Source organism: Columba livia, chromosome 4 (genome assembly GCF_036013475.1).
Source record: "Columba livia isolate bColLiv1 breed racing homer chromosome 4, bColLiv1.pat.W.v2, whole genome shotgun sequence".
NCBI classification, from domain to species: domain Eukaryota; kingdom Metazoa; phylum Chordata; class Aves; order Columbiformes; family Columbidae; genus Columba; species Columba livia.
Window position 1 is genome coordinate 30593636 of NC_088605.1, and position 21440 is coordinate 30615075.

Sequence of the window (21440 nt, forward strand, 5' to 3'; positions counted from 1 at the left end):
TAATATGGTTGTGTAATAGATCTTTATTCCTGCATTCCTTGCTGACACCTTCCAAATGTTCTTCTGGTTTGCTGACAGCCTCAACTTTGCATTCTTTTAGTGTAAACTCATTAATCTTTGGGTTTTCTCCCTTTAAACTTAACTACTGGTAAATAAAGTTGGATAGTCTTGCTCACAAGGAATCAGAAAGAGAATGTCAGTACAATGTGAAAAAAAAAAAAAAACACATAAAACACATTCATTTAACTAAATCACTGTTAATATAAGAAGGCTGTTAATTAAACACTGTTTACGTGCTGGAACATAAGGCTGATTTTTTTCATCTAGTGAAAGTAGTAATGACACAGGGAGACTTCTGCACCTGTGACCAATTTGATGTGAAATCCAATTTGATGTGAAATCCAAAGAAAAAAACATAAATCAGTTCTTATAAAAGTGACACTGCTTTTTACATATCTGGTTGTCCTAGATCTTAGTGTAATTAACCCTCAGAGTACAACTAGTTGTTTGCAGTTCAGCAAGAACCACCCTCAAAGCAACACAGGAAGCCTAAAGTGCTAACTATCCTGCTGTTCATCACCTCCCAGGCACTGTTCACCTCTCTGAGCTGTGCTCCCCTGGAAACCGCATCACTGTCTAGGGTGGGTGGTTTGTTTGGTTTTGGTTTAATGTGGGGTTTTTTTTGTGTGCGGTTTTGTTTTGTTTTGGTTTTTTAGTGAGGTATTTCAGTCACCTAGTTATAAAAAAATTAAATTGTAATGGCTACAAGGGTGGTGATTACAAACTTTGGACAGGAATTTCAAAAGACAGTATTGCTACCAAATCTCTTATCTTGTGTTTACATTCTGATAATTTGGCAGGATCAATGAAGATTTACATTGATCATGTGCAAGTGTAAATCATCTTCTCACCACCTTTCCCCATGACATATGAAAAATATCGGAGGTAACCAGCTGGAAAGCTGAAGGGAGATACAGGAAAAAGTAATATCACTTCTTAGACCAACTGAGATAACTCACACACTGAACTGAACTCACACGGAAACAAAAGCAAATACAAAATGAGTACAACTCCTTTGACTCTAACTTCATTATGTTAATCAGCTAGATAATGTGAGAGAGAAGTATGGTTAGCACCCGTGGAGCGGAAGAGATATTAGCAGGGGAATAAGTCATTAACTTTGGAGGAACAGCAAGAGAGAAAAAGGTAGTTATTACCTATGGAAAATTAAGGGAGATCTGAGAGAGAGGTGTAAGGAAAATTTAATGTGTCATAAACCCAGTATTTCCACTGAGTTCATTCTTGCTGTATCTTTTGGTGCTGCTAGTTTTAGTTCCAACATTTATTTGCTGAAGATACTTTGCAAATTTTTCTTTAGAATTAGAGACCAAACATGAGTTCAGAATGGTACAATGTGAAAATATATTATTCTTATTGAAAAATTTCCTTTGTTCCATTAGGAAAACTAACAAATATTTGGTAAAGCATCTTTAGCCAACTGACATTTAAAGGACAAGGTATGTTATAATCCATATTCTAAAATGAACTGAAGTATGTAAACAGCAAACACTGAGCGATTTGAATTAAGAGCAGAACAGTTTAACATGATTAATGGTATTTTTTTTTTCTCTTAAAACATTTGTATTGCTGAGAACAATTATTCTATAAGAGGACACTCTAGTAAATATTAAAACCACATGAGTAAACCTGATTTTTTTTATTAAGTAGATTACTTGCACTCTTCTAGTGAGTGGGAATTTATTTGATCACAGTGTTAAAGGGCACTATGAGAACAATGTGTCTCAAATCACTTGATTTTTAATGGCCTCAAATGCCAGACATAACTGTTTTGGCAAAAAGTAAGGAAAATAGCCTGTGTAAAATGCTTAATATGCATAAATTTTCCCATTAATAGAAAGGATTTTTTCATCACCATACTCATGTATCCCCATAAAACAGAAAACAAATAAAAAACTCCAAGGTGCTGAGGGTAGGCATTTATCACCATATAAAATGCCCAGGAATATGCAAGACATCATCACTCATACATGAAACAGGACCCTGAAAGATATTTGTCACCTTCAAGAAATAAAAAGCCACCAACAATAACCTAGAATAGTGCTCAACACCCAAGATATAAAAGACCACCAAGGTTAATCAAGAATGGCAAAATGGTACCCAACACCTAAAATGCTCCCCAGGTATATAGTTGTCACCAATACATAGGCCTTACTCATTACTTTTTTTCCTCGTGTTTGCAATAAAGTTCCCATTTTCACACAACTAGGTACCAGAGCAATGCCATGCTAACCTTTACTTCACAAAATAAAGATTTCAATAGAAAGTATACAATACAGTAGCTCAACAGCTAAGGAGAGAAAACAGTTTTACCCTTTCCAGAAAATATTCCATGTACATCCAAAGCAGCAATACTGCATCACACTTTAAAACTAGATTGTCATAAATTAAATCAGCAGGTGTGAAATTAGCCATCTTTGATTAAAAAACTAATTCTAAACAGGAGTTAGACTTCTATGTCTATTACTACCTTGGATTTTGTACATAATACAAAAATTTTTGTTGTCCTATGTGTTTTTATTACCCACTTAGCTTTATCTTTTATATATATCTCTGTGTAAACATGTTTAACAACTAATGTTTGCCACCACATCCAAATTTTCATCTAAATCATGGGGTTAACTGGAATATCACAATATTGACAACAAACACGATTTTGTGGACAACTCTTGCTGTTTCTATGCTGCTTTATATGTATGTCCTGAGTGCCATAGACCATTGCATGAAAAAACTCACCTTTTTAAGGAAAGCCTAGGATCAAAGCAGTTATTCTACAACACTGCAAATGCATCTACCATCACACAGGTTTTTTTACTACATCAGTACTAAGAATACTCTGAAAGGTTTTTTTTATTTAATAATAAATAATGAGACTTTCTATAAAATTGTCCAGCACCAGATCTTAATTACATCGGTTCCTTTTTGCCAATAACTGTTCAGGAAAATTGCTGTATTTGCTTACATTTTTAATTATATCCTTTGTTATCTGAAATGTTGTTATAGATTATGTCTTTATTAGGGGTTTTTTTTAGCTTGTTAGAAAGTTAATAGAATTTTCTATCTAGCTTTTCAGGCAGTTACTATTTCTATGGCATATGAATGGCATCTCCATGTAAAAGCCTATCACTTCAGAAAATAAAAGCAAGCTCTTTTAATCAACTGAAGGTGAACACATCCTGGAGTTTATGGCAAAAAAATCAAACAATAACAGGGTTCATAATATGTTCATAAGTATTAAAATACTTTTGCATTCCATTGATATTAGAAAGCAAACATTCTATCCTAGAATACTGCCATTGAATCCAATCATATTCACAGAATCACAGAATGTTAAGGATTGGAAGGGACCTCGAAAGATCATCTAGTCCAATCCCCCTGTTGGAGCAGGAACACCTAGATGAGGTTACACAGGAATGCTTATATCAAGGAAGGTCCAAAACAAAATATTTCCCGTTAATAGTTTGTCTCCTTTTATGAGTATGGTAGTCTGGGATGACCAATACTACCTTGAAGGTCTCAGTCACAGTTTTAGAAAAACTGAAATGAAACACAGCGTCTTAGGCAATTGTTTCCTCTATCCTTTAAATTGTAAATAAGGAAAGTAGTTTTCTGATCAAAATTTTGATTCTGATTCTTACTGAGACAGATAAAGCCTTAATCTCATAACCTGTAATTTTATAAATGCAGCTGGAATTTGGACTTTAATGATTTGGATTATTTGACTCTTTGAAAACCCAAATTTTCATTTTGATATTGATTGTAATATTGTACCTTATCACAAAAAGTGGCATGGACCTTACAGAAAAAAGCTACAGTTGTATTTATGCGGCAGCTGAAACCTTCAGTGAAACATGAACTTTGGTATTCATATCATATTTATGAATGACTTAAAACACTATCTGGAGAGAGGAGCAGGTGAGAACGAGGAACACTGGAGGATGTTTTACCCACTTAGAGTTGTCTGCCAGTATGCAAATCACACCGCTTTTCAAGGTGTGATTTTCCCTTTTCCTCCGCTATTTTTCCTGACATTTCAGAATCCAAGGAAGTTAAATTTTGTGAAGTGTGAGGTTAAAGCCAGCTTTGGTCTGCCTTCTATCCCACTATGGGTGATGATGTTAAACCTTTGTCATTATTCCCCAACTCCATCTACCGCCTCTTAACACAAGGCTATTATCATCTAGCACTTTAAAATCTCCAAACCTTGAATCTGTAACATGGGAGAACACTGAGAAGCACTACTATACACTTGCTCTGGTCTACATTTTTTCCTACACATGCACTATTTGCTGTTGTCAGAGATAAGATACTGAACCTGGATCTAATATGTGATAAGTATGTCATCAAGTAATTTATCTCAACAATGTTAGTTTTAGTTAAGGCCGTGGAGGAACACAGGTTTTCTGCTGACTATCTTAAATCCCTATCTCATATCAGCAAAAGTGTAGGTGAGAGAGCAGCTAGAGACAAATGTCTCCGCTAACTCCTATTAATAGATTCTAAACCACACTGGGTTCGGTTAAGTAACAATATTTAAATGTTAAAAATCAGCATGTAAACTATTTGGACAGAGATAACATTAATTTAAGTTTTAAGTGAAAATTGGATCGTTAGATGACTCATTATTTTTCTTATGCAACTAAAACAAAATGGTGTTTCGGGTAATAAATGCAATTCTAGCTAACTCTAGCAATTTATTCCTGTGTATCCTTTCCTAAACGGTGCATTACAATCTGTTATGTTGAAATTTATTCTCAATGGTAAGACTAACTTCAATAATATTTTCTACTCTGAAAAATTAAAAGAGGAACAAATTACTACAGATTATACAAAACATCTTAAAAAGCAGCAAAATAATACAAAAACTGGCATTGCAGGTGTTCTCTACTGATCCTTAGATTTTACTTAAAAACACAAACATCAGACACTTGCTGAAAACCAAGGCACACACCTGATTTTAGCCATCAGCCTACATGCTCCACTATTCCTGCTGACTGAAATTTCAGAAATCTTTTGATCACACACAGAATACCAGTGGTCAGCTTGCATGAGCAGCATGAAATCAGATGTGCCACATTGTTCAGCATCTGTTCTTAACTTCGCACCAATGTTTCCCTGGAAAACACAGGGCTGTCAGTATCAATAATTCTATGCTAATCCATCAACTTTTGCCCTTGTTTTCTCTCACCTGTTATTATCCTTCAAGCTTGTTTAGCCATAATAGCTATGCCTGGCTAATAAGCCTCAGGTCAACACCTAGAATCTGTCAACTTAATTCGTATTGAAGATACGATCTTTTGTTCTTTTCCTTCCCTCTTTTCTTCCTCCTCCTTCTTTTTAAATCTCTCTATTTCAAGACTCAGACGATACTCTCCTCCTTTTTGTTCTACCTTATTATCACAGAATCACAGAATGTTAGGGATTGGAAGGGACCTTGAAAGATCATCTAGTCCAATCCCCCTGCCGGAGCAGGAGCACCTAGATGAGGTTACATCAGCCTGAAACACTTCTTACTAAAGATCTTTCTGTCTTGGTACTGTAATTTTTATAGTATTATTATAGAGTTTAGAGACAGATTTATTGTAAGTAATAAATATTTCTAAAATTGTTCAGGCATCTGGCAATTGTATTTATTTTATGTCACCATCACATCATGAAAGATCATAATGGTTAGAGGCCAAATGCATTTCTAAATTAATATAAAATTTATAGCCCTTCATTAACTGAACAAAGTAATAAAGGAAAAACTAATGAATAGCTTTTAGATATTTCAAGCACTTTTAGCATGCTTAAATATTTCAAGATACATTATACTATAAATCATATAAAAATGAATATGCCAGGTACTTCATGCTTCTCTGGCAACACATACATGAGGACATCTATAATAACACTCTGAAAACTCACACCCACATAAGTAACACATTAAAAGTATTGCTAAATGTGTTAGAATTTATCTTAGAGACATTAAAGATAATCATAAGTGACAAGAATTTACTTGTATTTCCTCCAGGACAGACTTCCACAGAAAGCTGAAACAAGTGTCTATTTCCAATGAACAATAAAAGAGTCTACAAAGTATAGTTCTGCATTAAAAAAATGACAGAACCATTTCAAGAACCCATTTTTAGGTGTATTTCAGAGTACCTCACTGTGCTATTAAAAATTGTTATAGTCCTATGTTAGACCATTTGAAATAATAAGGAGTACAATTATGGGTTTTGTCCTGCTTTTAATGTCTTTTTTTATCTTTTTTTCCTTTCTATTTCTTGTTTTTTTCCCTTTTTTTTTTTTTTTATTGACTCTCATTTACTTTCTTTCCTTTCCAAAACTAAAAAATCTTGTTTTCATAATTAGAGTGATTACTATCAGAAAAGCTTTTTTTAGTTACAATGTTTATTTACTTAAAGACAGTGTATGACCAGAAGAAATTATAAAATCTATGAGACAAAATCTATGAAATTCTATCAAGATTTAAATACTTTTTGGAATGCACTAATACTGCTTGTTACCAATATTCAAGTCAAGCACTTAATAATTCAAAAATCAACCCTCTTAATAAAGAAAAATGCTTATTCTACCTCACCAAATGCCATTCTCTTCTTACACAAACAGCATGAAAAAGCAAAGAAATAAGATACATAAGAATTAAATGAACTTCCCCAGATCAAAACATACTCTGTCACTACATTGTAATTGAGCTCTCCTGCATATATCCCTATAATACTGAGAGAAATATACTAGCTGTCAAAAAAAACAGGTACTTTAACTGATCCATTGGGTCGTAAATTTCTTCATCTGTAAAATTCCAGTAATTTATATATTAATGTTAATCTCTTTATCTAGTTTTTAAATATTCATGTGTGTTTTCCAATAGCTTCCATTTTGAAGTAATAAGCCATTAATATCCACAGCCTGGCAACTGCAAAGAGTGCTAAAAATCAACCCCCGATTTTCATAGTCATGATATTCATTCATGTTTCATTATTTACTCAGAAGACCAGAATAATTCTTTGCAGTATATCATACCTGTAGGGCTGTCACCATTTTAATTTTAGTTGTCTAAAAAGTATGTCTTGTTATTCATTTTGAAACACATTGCTGCCTGAAGCTATTACATCTATTAGCTAAGAAACCTCTCTTACATAACACATAAAAAGCATTTTTAAATTTGTTTCAACTTTTCGATCTCATAATTTTCACCACATTACCTTAGTCCTTTCTTCTCCTTTCCATTTCTTCTTCCCTTTCCCATACATGCCTTTTCTGCACACCCTTTTACTTTAATTTTGCAGCATGTAGGAACTCAAATGTATACAACAGATGCTGAAGCTTAGCTATAAGAATAGTTCCACTCATGTACAATTAGTTATTTCTTCAAGTTTCTGACCTCATGCTTGTCACTAGCATATGACTACATTCAATTAACATGCAAATAATATCAGTATATGACCTCCGTGCTGATAACCACATAACAATGGCTCATATTAAAGTGGAGAAAAGGGAAAAATAGTTAATATTATTATGTCATTACCTGAATATTCAAAAAAGTCCTCAGCACTGCTTTCATAAAAACCTAAGAACAGCCATTCTGGGTGAGAAAAAAAGTCAACCTAGTCTCACATCTCATTTCTGACAGCAGTAAACAAAAGACACCTAAACATAAGAATAGATTATGCAGATAAAGGCATTTTTTGGTAAATCTCTTGCCCTTCAGCAATTTTGACTCATTCTTTGATAGTCTTTGGTACACTTTTCTTCTATGTATTTGCCCAGCCAGTTCTTAAACATCTATAAATTTTTAGCATACACACAATGTGGTGAAGTGCTCCACAGATTAACTACAGAGGATGCTGCCAGAGTAATGTTTTTCTTTTCCCCCATTTTCACAACTTCTCTCCAGCCAAATGACAAAGCACCACAGCACGTTCCTTGTGTGGGCCAAATGACTGTCCCATCTCTGTAGCTGATGTTCAACCCGCTTCTCTATTTCATAGACACCTTCTCCTACCTGCCTTATTTCCCTGGACTCCCCCTGGAATTAGTACTTACAATTGTTGCATTGTCACTAAATGAAAAGGAAGCTGCAAGATTTGTGTCACTCTGGCATATCTTTCCTGTACAACTTACTGAACTTCTCTATCCTGGCCAGGCACAGAAATTATGTATTTCCACACTGTAATATTCTACCAGAATCAGTACTTTCAGCATCGTGCTTTGAAGGTTCAGAGCCTGGGTGATTTAGCACATACTTCTCTTAATTGCCTTTTATAACATAGTATTTATTTGTCCTACATCTGTTGTTTTCCAGAGTCCACCCAGCATACTGCCCATATCACACACAAAAAAATACTGTAAGGACCCTAATGCTGAAGAAGGAAATATTTCACATATAAATTACTCTAGCAGGGTGTTTTTGCAAGAGCAATGGGAGAAAGTGTGTAGGATGGTATTTTTAAAACAACATACATATTATTAAGATTGACTTACAACTACTTTTGAAAACCAAGCCATTAACTGTTAACCTGAAACTGAACTTTTTTAGATTGTGTGTATAAGGAAAATACCGAACATTACAGCATACAAAAAAACCCACACTGAAGTGTGAAAAAGTTTCTAGAAATATTCTAATGACTTTCAGCAGAGTACACTAAATGTAGTCAGAGGTTTCAATGTCCAGTAAACTACAAAGCTATCAAACAAGAATTTTTGAAATTTTCTCTGTAATATGGACAGCTTACCTGAGGTAAAATTATTTAGGGATATTTGTACATCATGAGCTTATTAAATGTTGAAGCAATTATTTAAGAATATTTTCAATTCTTCAAACAGTTTGTCCTTTACAAGTTTATTTAATAAAAAATTCTTATCAGATGTTTTGTTGTATTCTTGCTTTACATAAATGGCTTAGGTTTCACCTAAACCGTAGGGTATCTGAAGTCATTTTATTCACACACACCATGAATCCAAAATCCACAAATATTTCCCTTCAGACTACAAAAATTATTTTTTAATTTGTACGGTAATAAAAGCCTTCATCTGCCATTTAATTTTATTTTCTTGAAAGTAATTGCTTTGTTAACTTTCAGTGAGATATAGATTACAGTTGTATTAAATCTTAAACCACAAATGTAATTGTCCTTTGACAGTTAGTCCAAAGCTCAGATAATAATTTGTAATAGGATATTTATTTTTCCTCAGTTTATATTAAGAATTCAAGATCAGAACACTCCTGTTAAAAATCAGAGGTGACTCGAGACTCATTTGTAGAAAGAATAGTCCCCAAAACTTTAATATCTGCCACAGACTCTGTGTTGCCATACTCTGCCCTTTTTTTTTTGCTGTCCAGCAGATGCTGCTTAGGTACCCCAAAAGAGTCTGATTCCTTTTGTGACCATGAGAAAGGGATTTTCCCAGTAGTATCCTGTAGAAAGGTTTTCTTTAGAGAAAATGGAGAGTCTTCAATTTAAAGGGCCTTGGCAATGGTTTAAGCTATATCTAGAAAGAGCTGAACTTTAAATAATTCATAAGAGTTTACTTACTTCATTTGTTTGACTTAAATAGCAAACTTTCTTTCTTACATCATTACTTAAAAAACAAACAACCGAACAACCAGCCTTAGCACATAACATGACTTTTTTTTTTCAAACCAAAGTGTCTTCTGGACAGCATGAGCTAACACAGATTTTTGTCTCCTCTGCTACTTCTCTGTAGCATGTCCAGACCCGGAGAGTTAGCTTAAATGAGTTGTATATTTCTGAAGACAATGATGGAAATGAGAAAGGGCTCCATCTCTATTAAAAATGTCATAAAAGCAAAATTTGAAGATGATCAAGTATATATATATATATAATTTATATTACTTCTCTCTATCTACACATCTGCCTTCATCTAACTTCAGTATTAAAATATGTCTACTGAGCAGAGGAGAGGAGGATGGTAATTTTGATTTTCATTCTATGAAAATAACTATTTTTCTCTTTTTTACTTGTGCCATCACAGTATACAAAAATAAAATGACTGATTAAAAGTTGACATAGTCAGTCAAAATTCCTATATATTAATTCATATTGCATTTATCCTCATTTCAACTAGGTTTTGTCGACAGAAACTTATTATCCTCTTGCACATGCTTGCTTTTATACACCCGAATTTTGAAGGTAATATGAAAAGTAAATTCAGTAACTAGAAAATTTTTTGTGAGATACTATTTTTTGGTATTGCTTTTCTGTTTAGATGGATTTCAACAGGGTCAGAGGAAATGAAGGTCTATAATTAAAAACAATTCTGTGCACCATAAAAATGCACATTCCATTATTAGAGAGGTTAAAATATGTTTGGGTTTTTTTTGTTGTTTTTTCTTTTTTTTTGTAAGATGCAATAAATCGACTCAAAACTCCCAAGATCTTACAGAAGGCTCTGCTCAATTTGTTTTACTTAAATGAATGGCACTGAGTCTCTGAGGGTTGATGCTCAACTGAAAATGTTATTGGCATGATGGGCACTGATATATTAATGAAAGAAAGGGTATACACCATGTGCCTTGCAACAACAAATCATTAGACATGCTCTATTGGGCCATGCTTTTCAAGAAAAGGCAGCTATATTTATACTACAATCAAAAGCTTTAGGATTGTCATGAGTTTTATTCCTTGATTATATCTAGCAATATTGTAAAACATGTCAGACATAAACAAGATATCCCATCAGTGCTGCATCTTCTGGGTAAAGATTTTAAAACCTTTCCTCCTCACCTCCTGCAGGCCACACAAGGACCTTATTAACATTTTTTTATTTAAAAAAAAAAAAAAAAAAAAAAAGTCTTGCTACTGTATTGTTCCTGTTTAAAACATTTGATTTCATCATTTAATCCTGTCTGCGACCAATCACTACATATTCTATCTTCTCTTCCTATTTCTCCTTTATTATAATTTCTAGATGTACAAGGTCTAATTTAGGCTAGACTGACATGAGTACATTCTGCTCTGTACACAGACTACTGATTTCAAAATGGAAGCAGGATTCCAAGCACTGACTATACCCACACAAATCATCCAAATAATGGAAGGGAAAAAAGAAACCATGACACATTTCACCATTCTTACAGAATGACAGACTGTTGGTGCCTGTAAGTAACTAAAGTTTGTCAAAATGGTTTGATATCTTTCTAATTACTGTTAAATAACATTACTGCTTGGGCTGAACTCCAAAATCAACTTGGTCTGCTTTAGTTGCCCTATTTGAGACAAACCTGCTAATGCATTAGCCTTCTTTTCGTTTCATGTAATGACCATCTGTTGATTATTTTCTTGAATACTAATATACAAAATGTTTTTTTCTTCCTCCTCCCTTTAAAAAATGATTGCACATCAACAACTCTGTTCAAACATCTGCTATTCAGGCTGTGCAACTGTGCAAGTGTCAAAATGGGCTTACTGGATAAACCTTTAAGAATTCAAAATTATTTTTGTATAATATTCTCTTGAAAATCTCGCTTTCCACAAACACTAAGGTCGTGCTAGAATACACATGGAAAGGAAACACAGTTAAAAGCCAATCATGGAAATTGAGTTATTCCATTTTCATGAAAGCAAATATTTGAAAAAAAAATTCTGAGATACTTGTTCCAGCCTATTTATACAGTGAATGATTAAGAATAAGCTGTCTTGTAAACATTGTTCACTCAGCTGAAATACGTTATTATTATTTAATAGAAGGTAAATGTCCACAAAATGAAAATAAATATATATATTCATTACCATCTAACCTATCACAAGAATTGAAGCTCTTGTTGCCCTCTTCTGTACTTTCTATAGTCACACTCAGCATTCTTTCCAAATGTTAAAACTCTTACAAGAGGTTGCATAAGTCATGTTTTAATGCACATCAGAATCACTGCAGTGATTCCACACTTTTTATGAAACATGAGGCAAGCTACCCATGACATGCTGCTGGACTGCTGACATGGGATAAAGGTATAAGTAACACACCTGTGTCCCTTAAGCTGATTTTAAATCAGTCCTGACACTTTACAAAACAAGTCTGAAGCAATGAGACAAATGAGCAGGCAGTGACCTTGTACAGGCAAATACTTCTATGCTCTCACTGTATCTCTGTAAAGTAAACATCATCTATAAGCAGTTTTCCCTAAGCATTCAAGTTCTAGATACTACAGTGTAATTTTCCAAAGCCACTACAAGGTCAGGTTGAAATTGCTTGAACTATTGTATAAGTAGATTTTTTTTTTTTCCTACAGTGAATTAAATCACATTTTTACAAGGTTAAGCAGGGTACCAAGTATTTATTCCCTTTTTCTTTTGGGAACCTTACTAGAATTCTGCCATTAAATTTTCATGGCCAAACAAAGAGAAGACTGATAAATGAATTTTATTCAACTTTTTCTTCATCAGAGTTAATTTTTAACAATAAACACCAAAAGGTATCAATATATTTCTCAGGAATAAAATTAACTATCTAAAATCTGCATTCATCCACCAAGAGTCAATAACATAACCTGCACATCAAATCAAGTCACCTCATGTTTGCTAAGAAGTCCTATTAAATAGCACTGTTTTAAATAACACCTTCCTACTTTTTACGGGAAAATGCCTTTATATGAGATACCTACTACTATAAAACAGCTAACCAAATATGTCTAACAGTGGTTTGGCCATTTATGCAAACTGTTGCTACACGTTTATGTAACAAATAGGAGATTGGAAATTTGATTTCAGATTGTCTTTCTACTGTGACATGACAGAATTTTACTTTTCCCTTTTTTGGAAAACAAACAAAAAAGGAAATAACAGAGATTTATAGAAATTAATTAGGATTGTGCACATCTGTTACTATGTACTCAAGTAAACCTACACCATACTTGCACCAACAAATTGATTTTTTTTTTCTGTAAGTACTAGGAAAGGAGGTATACAATACAGGAGATACATATCAAAATGAGATAAAAAGTGATTTAGAAGAATGGTATTGGAAATAGTTAAAATGAGTTCTTCTACTCAGGGCAGCAGCTATCTCACATACTCAAGAGAATAAGAATAAATCAGTTCATTCCTACCCACTGCCCTCCAAATGAAAGAGGATACAAGTTTTACAAAATACCCTCCAACTCCATAAATGTGTTCTTTTACATGAAAATTAGCAAACAGGACATTAAAGTACAACTAAATTAACTTGTAGCAAGATCCTTTTGCTAATATGTTGTGAGCAAGAGCACAGAGCTGACAGGTTCAATCACGAAGCTTAAGTTTCTATTTTCCAGTGCAACGCAAAAAGGAGATGAGAATACAGACCATTATATAAATAAGACTGTGTGTGTATGCATATACACATGCACACATGTGTATGGTTCTCTAATACTCATTTTAGCTGGCTGACAATTTTCTAAACATTTTTCAAAGGAAACCTAAATCTGAGCAGAAAATATCCTTGAGGAATACACAGCTATTTCATAGGAATTTTCAATGAAATTTTTCACAAGGGTGATATCTGATGTTTGACACTAGAAGATAGTAAGATAGAGGTCATGTATGTATTAAAAAAAAACATCAGAGATCAGAAGGACTAATAGCCTATGAGTAGGACACTTACCTGGGACATGATCTATATTGGAGACTGCATGAATTTGAACCTTGGTCTCCGATATCTTGACTAAGTCTCTTATTCATTAATAATTAATGATATTGCCTGCTCTGGACTGGATCTTTCTCACTACAAAAAACAAACAAAAAGCAAACAAAAGCTTTCTTGCATTCATCCCAAAATGGGACATCAAGTTCTTGAAAACTAAAATATTGAGGAATGCACGGAAATAGTTTTCTATCTAGTTAAAAGATAACAAGTTTTGAAAATGAAATAATTTACTGTTTAAAATTACCATTGAAATAAATGAAATTTGCATATAAGACAGAACATATTTGTTACATATCCAGCAAGTGTTACTATTAAATCATAATAATATTTATTCAAAACCTAATAACAAACTGCTGCCTTGGTAAAATGAAAGAAGTTGTCTGTTTGCCATAAAAAAAAACAAATTATTTTTGAGTAGAGATGACTACAGCTATTATACAACTTCATAAATTTCAAATACCAATCTGCTACAAATTGGACATGTCTCAAGCAAAAGTACCTAAGAAATGGAAAACAGCTTTTTTTTTCAGTTCTTTATTGCATAGATCAGCAGAACCAAGCTGATAACAGAACATATACTATTTTGAACATCAAATAAAGAGATCTGGGTAGTCGAGGAATCTTAGAAACCTGAGAGCTCATATCACTGGCATGCTTGTCGAAAAATAGATGAGTATTACAGTATAGTTTTGCAAACAATTTGTATTTTAATTCTACAGTATGCCAAGAGAGTTTGCTAGAAGTCTAGATGAAAGCATTTAACACAGCTGTTTTAGTTCTGTGCCACTAAAACCTGAAGTATAAAATTATAGCTTTAATGGAAAAACTGTACTTTTAAAGAAGTGATAAGTATTTTTTCCATACTGGATATTAGGATCAGAAGTGTGTCTATGTTTGTGTAACCCAACAACACAGAAAATCAAATATTTGAAAGATTTCCTCATTCTTGCAGAGTAACCAAAACCCAAGAAAATATATTTGTGTTTACTGGTCTCTGTTAGTAACATTCACAAAATACAATCATTCAGATTTAGATTTTTGCATATCTAAAAGATTCTAACTCTAAAAGTCAAATTCCTAAATTAATATAGAGACAATCTATAAAGATGCAAACAGAGAGGAGCTAATTGTTGCATATATCTGCATTACTATATATGCTGTCACATAAAAAAGATATCATGCTTAGTTGCCATGTGTATCTTCGGGCAGACATTCAAGCATCTTGCAAATTACCTGCTGTTCAAACAACATGAAGCTGGAGCCAGGCAGCCAGCAACCAGAGTGTGTTCTATTGTGAGTATCAAGCACGTGAATTCTAGTCAGGAAATTCAAACTGCTGTTTATGCTCTGCTTGTGTTTAAAGCTAAATTGAAGTTCAAGTTCCCTTGAGAAATAACTGTCTCATCTTAGATAATAAGTTGTCGCATTCCTGATCTTAAAAGTAAATGTCATGGTACTACTGGCAAGAGGAGTTTAACATGTATGAATACAGAAAATATTGTGCCATGACAGGAGTCAAAACTGACTAAAACACTGCAAGTAATTACAGCAAAAGAAAATACCTGAATTGGGCTACTGCATTCTTAGAGGGGTAACAAAATGAGTATTTTCATACATCGATTGCTAATGGGAAAGCAGAATATGGAGATATAAAAGACCAGATGTACAACCAAAACCAGTAAAACAATTTGGTGCTGATACTTCCAAAGATACATGCTTGAGGCACACCAACCCCAAAAGACATCCTAAGAACTAAAGGGGTTCACATTTGCATTTTTCCTACCATCACAGTTTTTTCAGCTTTAGTAAACTCCAAACTTCAATGCAATGTATAACGTAGTAAGCAACAGAATAATTTAATATTAAGTAAATGCCAGTTTCAATATCAATTATGTACACACTAGAAAATTCACTGATATTATATGCTTCTCACACAAAGAGGGGGACTTAAGTTTCTATTGCTCCATGTCCCTTCACAATGTCACTTTGCAGTACTAAGAGAAATACACTGGTATTTGTTTAGTGACAAAAAAGTAAATCTCTTTTACAGAGGAAGTAATCTGATTAACAGACTGTCAACATACTTTATTTGTTAACAGCTATATGAAGAATAAATAATACAAAACCATAGCTCTATTTAGAGAATGATGTTCAACTGATTATATCTTTAAAGAAAAAAGTAAACTAATTACCTATGCCATAGACCATTCAAATACATGACACTAAGAATACAGGCACAGTAAAAAAGATTTCTTTCCTTGCTATCCATTAAAATTCTTATATATTACGTACGTGAAATAACCAGGATGTTACAAATACACAACATAACCATACTTTACCCTATGGTTATGTCACGAAGTTATGACTTGAGTGTCCCATCCTTCTTGAAACACCTGTTATACTAATTGTATAGACATGAAAAGTAACTAACAGCTTTGCACTTCATTAGACACATGCAACCTAGAATAAATGAGAGGTATTTACATCCTCAGGGAAGGTGAGAGACATTTCCATGGGAAGCTAGTGGACCATGGCAAGGTTAGTACAAGGAAAGGAAATTATAAATGTTCATAAAATTCACATCTCCTAAATCTATTATTTTGATATTGACAAAAACCAGAGATTTTAGTTCCCAGCTTGATTTTTCCAAGATGTTTTCCATGTCTCCTTTAAAGATCAGGCTTAAAAAAAAAGAGGAAAGTTGAATTCACTCTTGAAGACAGCAGTTGTTTATTTTTCAGGAAATAATTTAATATAATAGATGAAGTCTGAAGTTAAAGCATATGATTCAGACATTTTGATAGTTCCATTAGGGGACAATATACCATAGAGGCTGTCAAATTATTTTATCCTTACCACTCAAGACAGAGCAGATCCACTTGATGCACATGAAACAATGGAGAGTTTTATTCCAATGACAAGTTTAGCCTCAGAATTATTTCATGGCTAAGTTATTTGCTGAGCATTCTGTTCAAGGTCAGATCTTCCTCTAACATAGCCTGCTCCTGAGCATTTGCTTTCCACGTAAATCCAGGATAGTACAGTATATTACAGCTACCTGCAATTACCAGTGGAAATGTTTAGGGACTTCTTTGTTCTGAAGTTCTTATATGCTTTCATACATATTTTTTCTAAACAGATGATCGAACAGTGAGGTAACAGATCTCAATTAGACATTTAAGGACAGTAACTCTAAGCTACCAGTGGGAGAATATCTTTCAAAAAATGATTACTATGACTCCATCTAATATTCCTTTTGCTAGACAGATACTAATTACTTTCAGTTTGCGTGTCTGATACATATCATATCAGGGCTATTATTTGTAACTTGTATTTACCTTTCAAGTGTCTTTTTTACATTATACATTAGAAGAAGAGGCTGAATACCCAAAAGTCTCACTACCTTTCCAGGCTATACTACTTAATCTGGTGAAAAGAGGTGTTCACAACTTGCTTGTACTATGTTTTTGCACAATTGCAAATAAACTATATTTCCTTTTTAATAACTTCTTTGATGACCTATTCAACATCCATGCTTAAGGATAATTCAGTTGCCTGTCTTATTATGAGATTAATAGCCTTACGGAAAACTTATTTCTCCTTTCTGTGCATAAAGAGAGCAGGAGATAACTAGTTCAGATTTAGAATGCGACTTTTACATGTAAGGTCATTATATTCAGAAAACTTTTCCAACTGAAGAATCTATAAATTGAACTCAGAAAGGCTTTTATTGTGCCAGTTGGCCAGTGGCTGCAGCTGTACAGTTAAAAATAGAAAGTGAACAGCTAATACAAATTAATATTGTTGCAGCTGTCAGCCAGTAATGACAAACCCATGCCCTGGCTCTTCACAACCAACTGCAAGCACTGCAATTATTATTGTTTTATAAAAAAAGCTCGACACTGGCTTATACTAAAACAGCAAATATTTAAAATAATGTCAAAATATCAAAACACTTTAATTTCAACAATTATTTTATCATGGCTAGATTCTTCTTTCGTGCAGATACTCTTTAAACCAGTTTAGTGAAAGTGTTTTCCTTTTCAGAAGGTTTCTAGCTGCATTTCTGATTTCCTATCACTGCTCAGATATGCAAATACAATTTCTTAGTTTATATCTATCTATACATACATATGTGTGCATACAAGAAATTTATGTATATTTCAAAGTTATTGCATTCTCTAAGCACGTGAAGTTTAGGTTCATAAACTAAATTATTTTACTGTCAGATATCTGTCACTAAGAATGTGACTCTTTCAGACTTGATTCAAATTTCCCACTGGTGCTCAAATGTGCATGTGTGGACATAAACATGAAGATTTTACTGAACTTTTTCTGTTACAATCCTCAAGCAACCTATTTTTGTACCCATACAGAGACTAATGTGAATACTAACTCGTCCAAATAGAAGACTACCATCCCATGAACTGGCAGAAGAAAACTGGTATTCTTCAGTATATATTTAATAAAATGGATTTGAACATGATCCAGAGTAATGGTGCTTATAAAACCAGAAGAAAATAATGACAGACATTTTTCATTCTTTCAGTTTTAGGTTATATGATATGCCTACAGCTATTACATGTAGCTTTATAATATTTAAAAAAAAAATATTATCGTGTCATTTAATTACTTTGCAAAACAAATGTGTGTGCTTCAAGATATACCATTTCAGGTCATAAACCACAGTTTTATGCCTATGAATTCTGTTTTCCACAACAGTTTAACCACAGATCATTCCCAAATTTATATAGAAGTTGGAAGACAAAAACAAATCAGTCCTGAAGCAGTACATTTCATTAAACAACAGCGTGAAATATTTTGCCATTAAAAGAATAATGGCTAATAATTTTCTGTCAACACAGATACACTACATATAAATTCCAGTAAGAATGATCCAGTGGTGGTATGATCACACAAAATTCTACTGTCAATTTTTTTAAGTACAAAGCCCCTTGGAAACAGTATTTTTTGCAAATTGTTCATAACAAACTGTTAAGTCGGAATTTTCATTTCTGAGGTAGTTAAGGGATATATGAACAAAATAAACAGTGTTCCCCAAGCAAATTATATATATATATATATGAAAGAGGAGTGATATGGTCTACTTTTGTTTTCCAAATCAGTTACTCTTATATATAACTATGGTAAATGTGAATATACAAAATTAATTTTAATTCTGTAACAGGAGGGTGAAAGATTAACTCACACTAGTCAATGACATACTATTTATCTGTATTTATAAAAAATACAGGACCATTAAAGATGTACATAAGTTTTGTTATTTCTGAATCATAATAATGAAAGAATCGGTTTATAAATGAAGTGCATAACATTTAAAACACTATTTCTGTGAAATTATTAAGCCCGTGTTTGCATAATTATTTCAGATGCACACACACATTTCACAAGGTCTTCAATCCAGTAAGTAGGAAACAGAATTGCTGAAACAATCCTGTTGTTTCCCGTGTTAGATTTACATACGGATTTGGTGATTCACCATAAACCTTTAACATGCAAATAAAGCTCTGACATGTGGGAAAGAAAACTTTTTAAAATATTTTTTTATCTTGTTTTAAAAAGTTTGTATGTTTTAATTATAAGTGTTTTAAACCAGATAGTGATACAGTAGCTTGCTGAGTGGAGAACCAAGCATTGCCTAGGTATGGAAGCAGTAGTTTCAAGTATTTTTTAGAATGCAATCTTCTGCACAGAGAAAAATCCTGTGTTTTTAAAATTTCTATGCTTAATTCTTCTCTGGAATAATAGTAGACCATTTTACTGAAGTCAACAGGTATGACTAAATACACTTCTAATACAAACAGCAAGAGCATATATGGATTACTTGTTTTGCAAGGACATTATGCTAAAACCAAACCAAACCAAACCAAACCCCCAACCCACCACCCCAAAAAACAAGAGAAACAACAATAACCCAAACAACTCCCCAACAAAACAAGCAAACAAACAAAAACAATGAAAAATCCCAACACCAAACTTCTAACAAACATTTCAGTGCCTGAATATAAAAGTCATACAGTTGTCAAAATATGAATCCAACATATTCATCCACTTGTGGCAACTCAGAAGTAGCAATGTATTGGTACAGTATGTCTCACTAGGCAATGAACTCAGATGATGCTATGCATTACAGAGTATTAGCAGACACAGAACAATTTTAGACATATGCTTAATACTGGTTGTTTTTCTTATTTCCATGAAATTAATTGAGAATAGAAATGTACTATGACCCTAAGAATTGGAAAGGTTTTACCAGCTACATCAAAATAAGGCTTATGAAGGTCAAAATCCAGAGAGATGGAAAGAGAGACAGAGACTACACTGATCCTAGCAAAAGCACTGTTATTTTAAACTATGGAGTTTTCTGTCTTGTCTTCTGATATATAAAAATACACTACTCCACTGCCAGCTAGTGAGAACTTCTACCACGTTTATCAAAGCAAAGCTTTGGAAACAGCTGAGTGGATAACATAGTTTCCACTGAATGCAGATATTCTTTCATGTATCCATCTGAAGTACAGGCTTGATAATATTATGCTGTTAATGACAACTCCAGGTGGAGGCTGTCTCATAACAGCCCATGACTTCTATACTCACCTACCCATAACTTATCAAAATAGATACTCTTATCAAAATAGCTACTCTAAGTTCTAGGTGAAACACAATACAAATGGTCAGTAAACTAAAAAAAACCAACAACAAAACAACTAAAAATAAAACAAAAACCCATGATGACAAAACTAACAACATAAAATGTAAAAAGTCACCCTAAGTCAACCCAACTAACAGTTTCCTCCTGAGAGATACCATACAAAACAGACATAGCAAACTCCTCCTGATTGCTGTAAGTGGTGACAAGCAAATAAGAGATGCTTTTGGGGCAGTCACCAGGATGCTATTGGCTGGGCAAACAAGATCCATATCTATCTTCAGCAGGTGTGATTAACCAAAAATATCTGAATAGATAAGGCACAGGCCCACTCACTGCAGAATATATTTAAAAAAAAAAAAAAAAATTTCGGAAGTAGCACTCAAAGGAGATACAACTTTTAATCCAAAACTACCAAATTCGTATTTTTAGCATGGTAAAGGAAAGAAAACTAAAACTGTAAGTTATTACATCAAGAAGCACGATACATAAAGTCACTGGGATACTTACCACTGTGAAATTCATAACCTTCAAAATCCATATTGTCATTGCTAAGTTAACAATCATGGTAACCAACAGCAGAAGGACAAAGAAGTATAAGCACCTCTTTCGCCATCCATAAATGCCTACGGGGTAAAACTGAGGATGTTCTGTCCTTGGAAGGCTGTTCTGTTGTGTTGCTAATATATACTGCTCTCGTGTCATCTGGAAAAGAAAGATGTAAGCATAAGTAAACAAATGAGAGGTCTGTTTTTCATAGGTTTTATTACATAAACATCGCCTGAGTACATATAGGAAATCAGTATCTATAGGCACAGAAGAGATGCATTGATGCGGCACAAACCAAAATGTTATTTTTACTAGGCATTTAGTAAGAATTTGGTGGCTTTCACAAAGTTCAAGTAAACAATTGCTTTGATATATATCAAATTGAATTTCCATTTCAAATTTACCAGCAACAAACAGTAAAATCCATATATGTATCTTACATTCTATTTCTGAACATGGCTTTATTTTCCTTTATGAGGTCATTCAGGAAAATTTG

At 33.4% G+C, this 21440-nt stretch overlaps 1 protein-coding gene across 8 annotated transcripts in view; it reads right to left on the bottom strand.

Moving 5' to 3' along the window:
* SGCZ (sarcoglycan zeta) overlaps nucleotides 1–21440 on the bottom strand; it is a 464819-nt gene that overhangs the window by 198778 nt on the left and 244601 nt on the right. For all 8 annotated transcript variants that reach the window (XR_010472222.1, XR_010472224.1, XR_010472223.1 and 5 more), the window contains one exon: nucleotides 20906–21100. Coding sequence is in view for 5 of the 8 variants with exons in the window: in XM_065061002.1 (XP_064917074.1) it covers nucleotides 20906–21100 (195 nt within the window). In the remaining 3 variants the exon portion in view is untranslated. The remainder of the gene's footprint in view (nucleotides 1–20905; nucleotides 21101–21440) is intronic.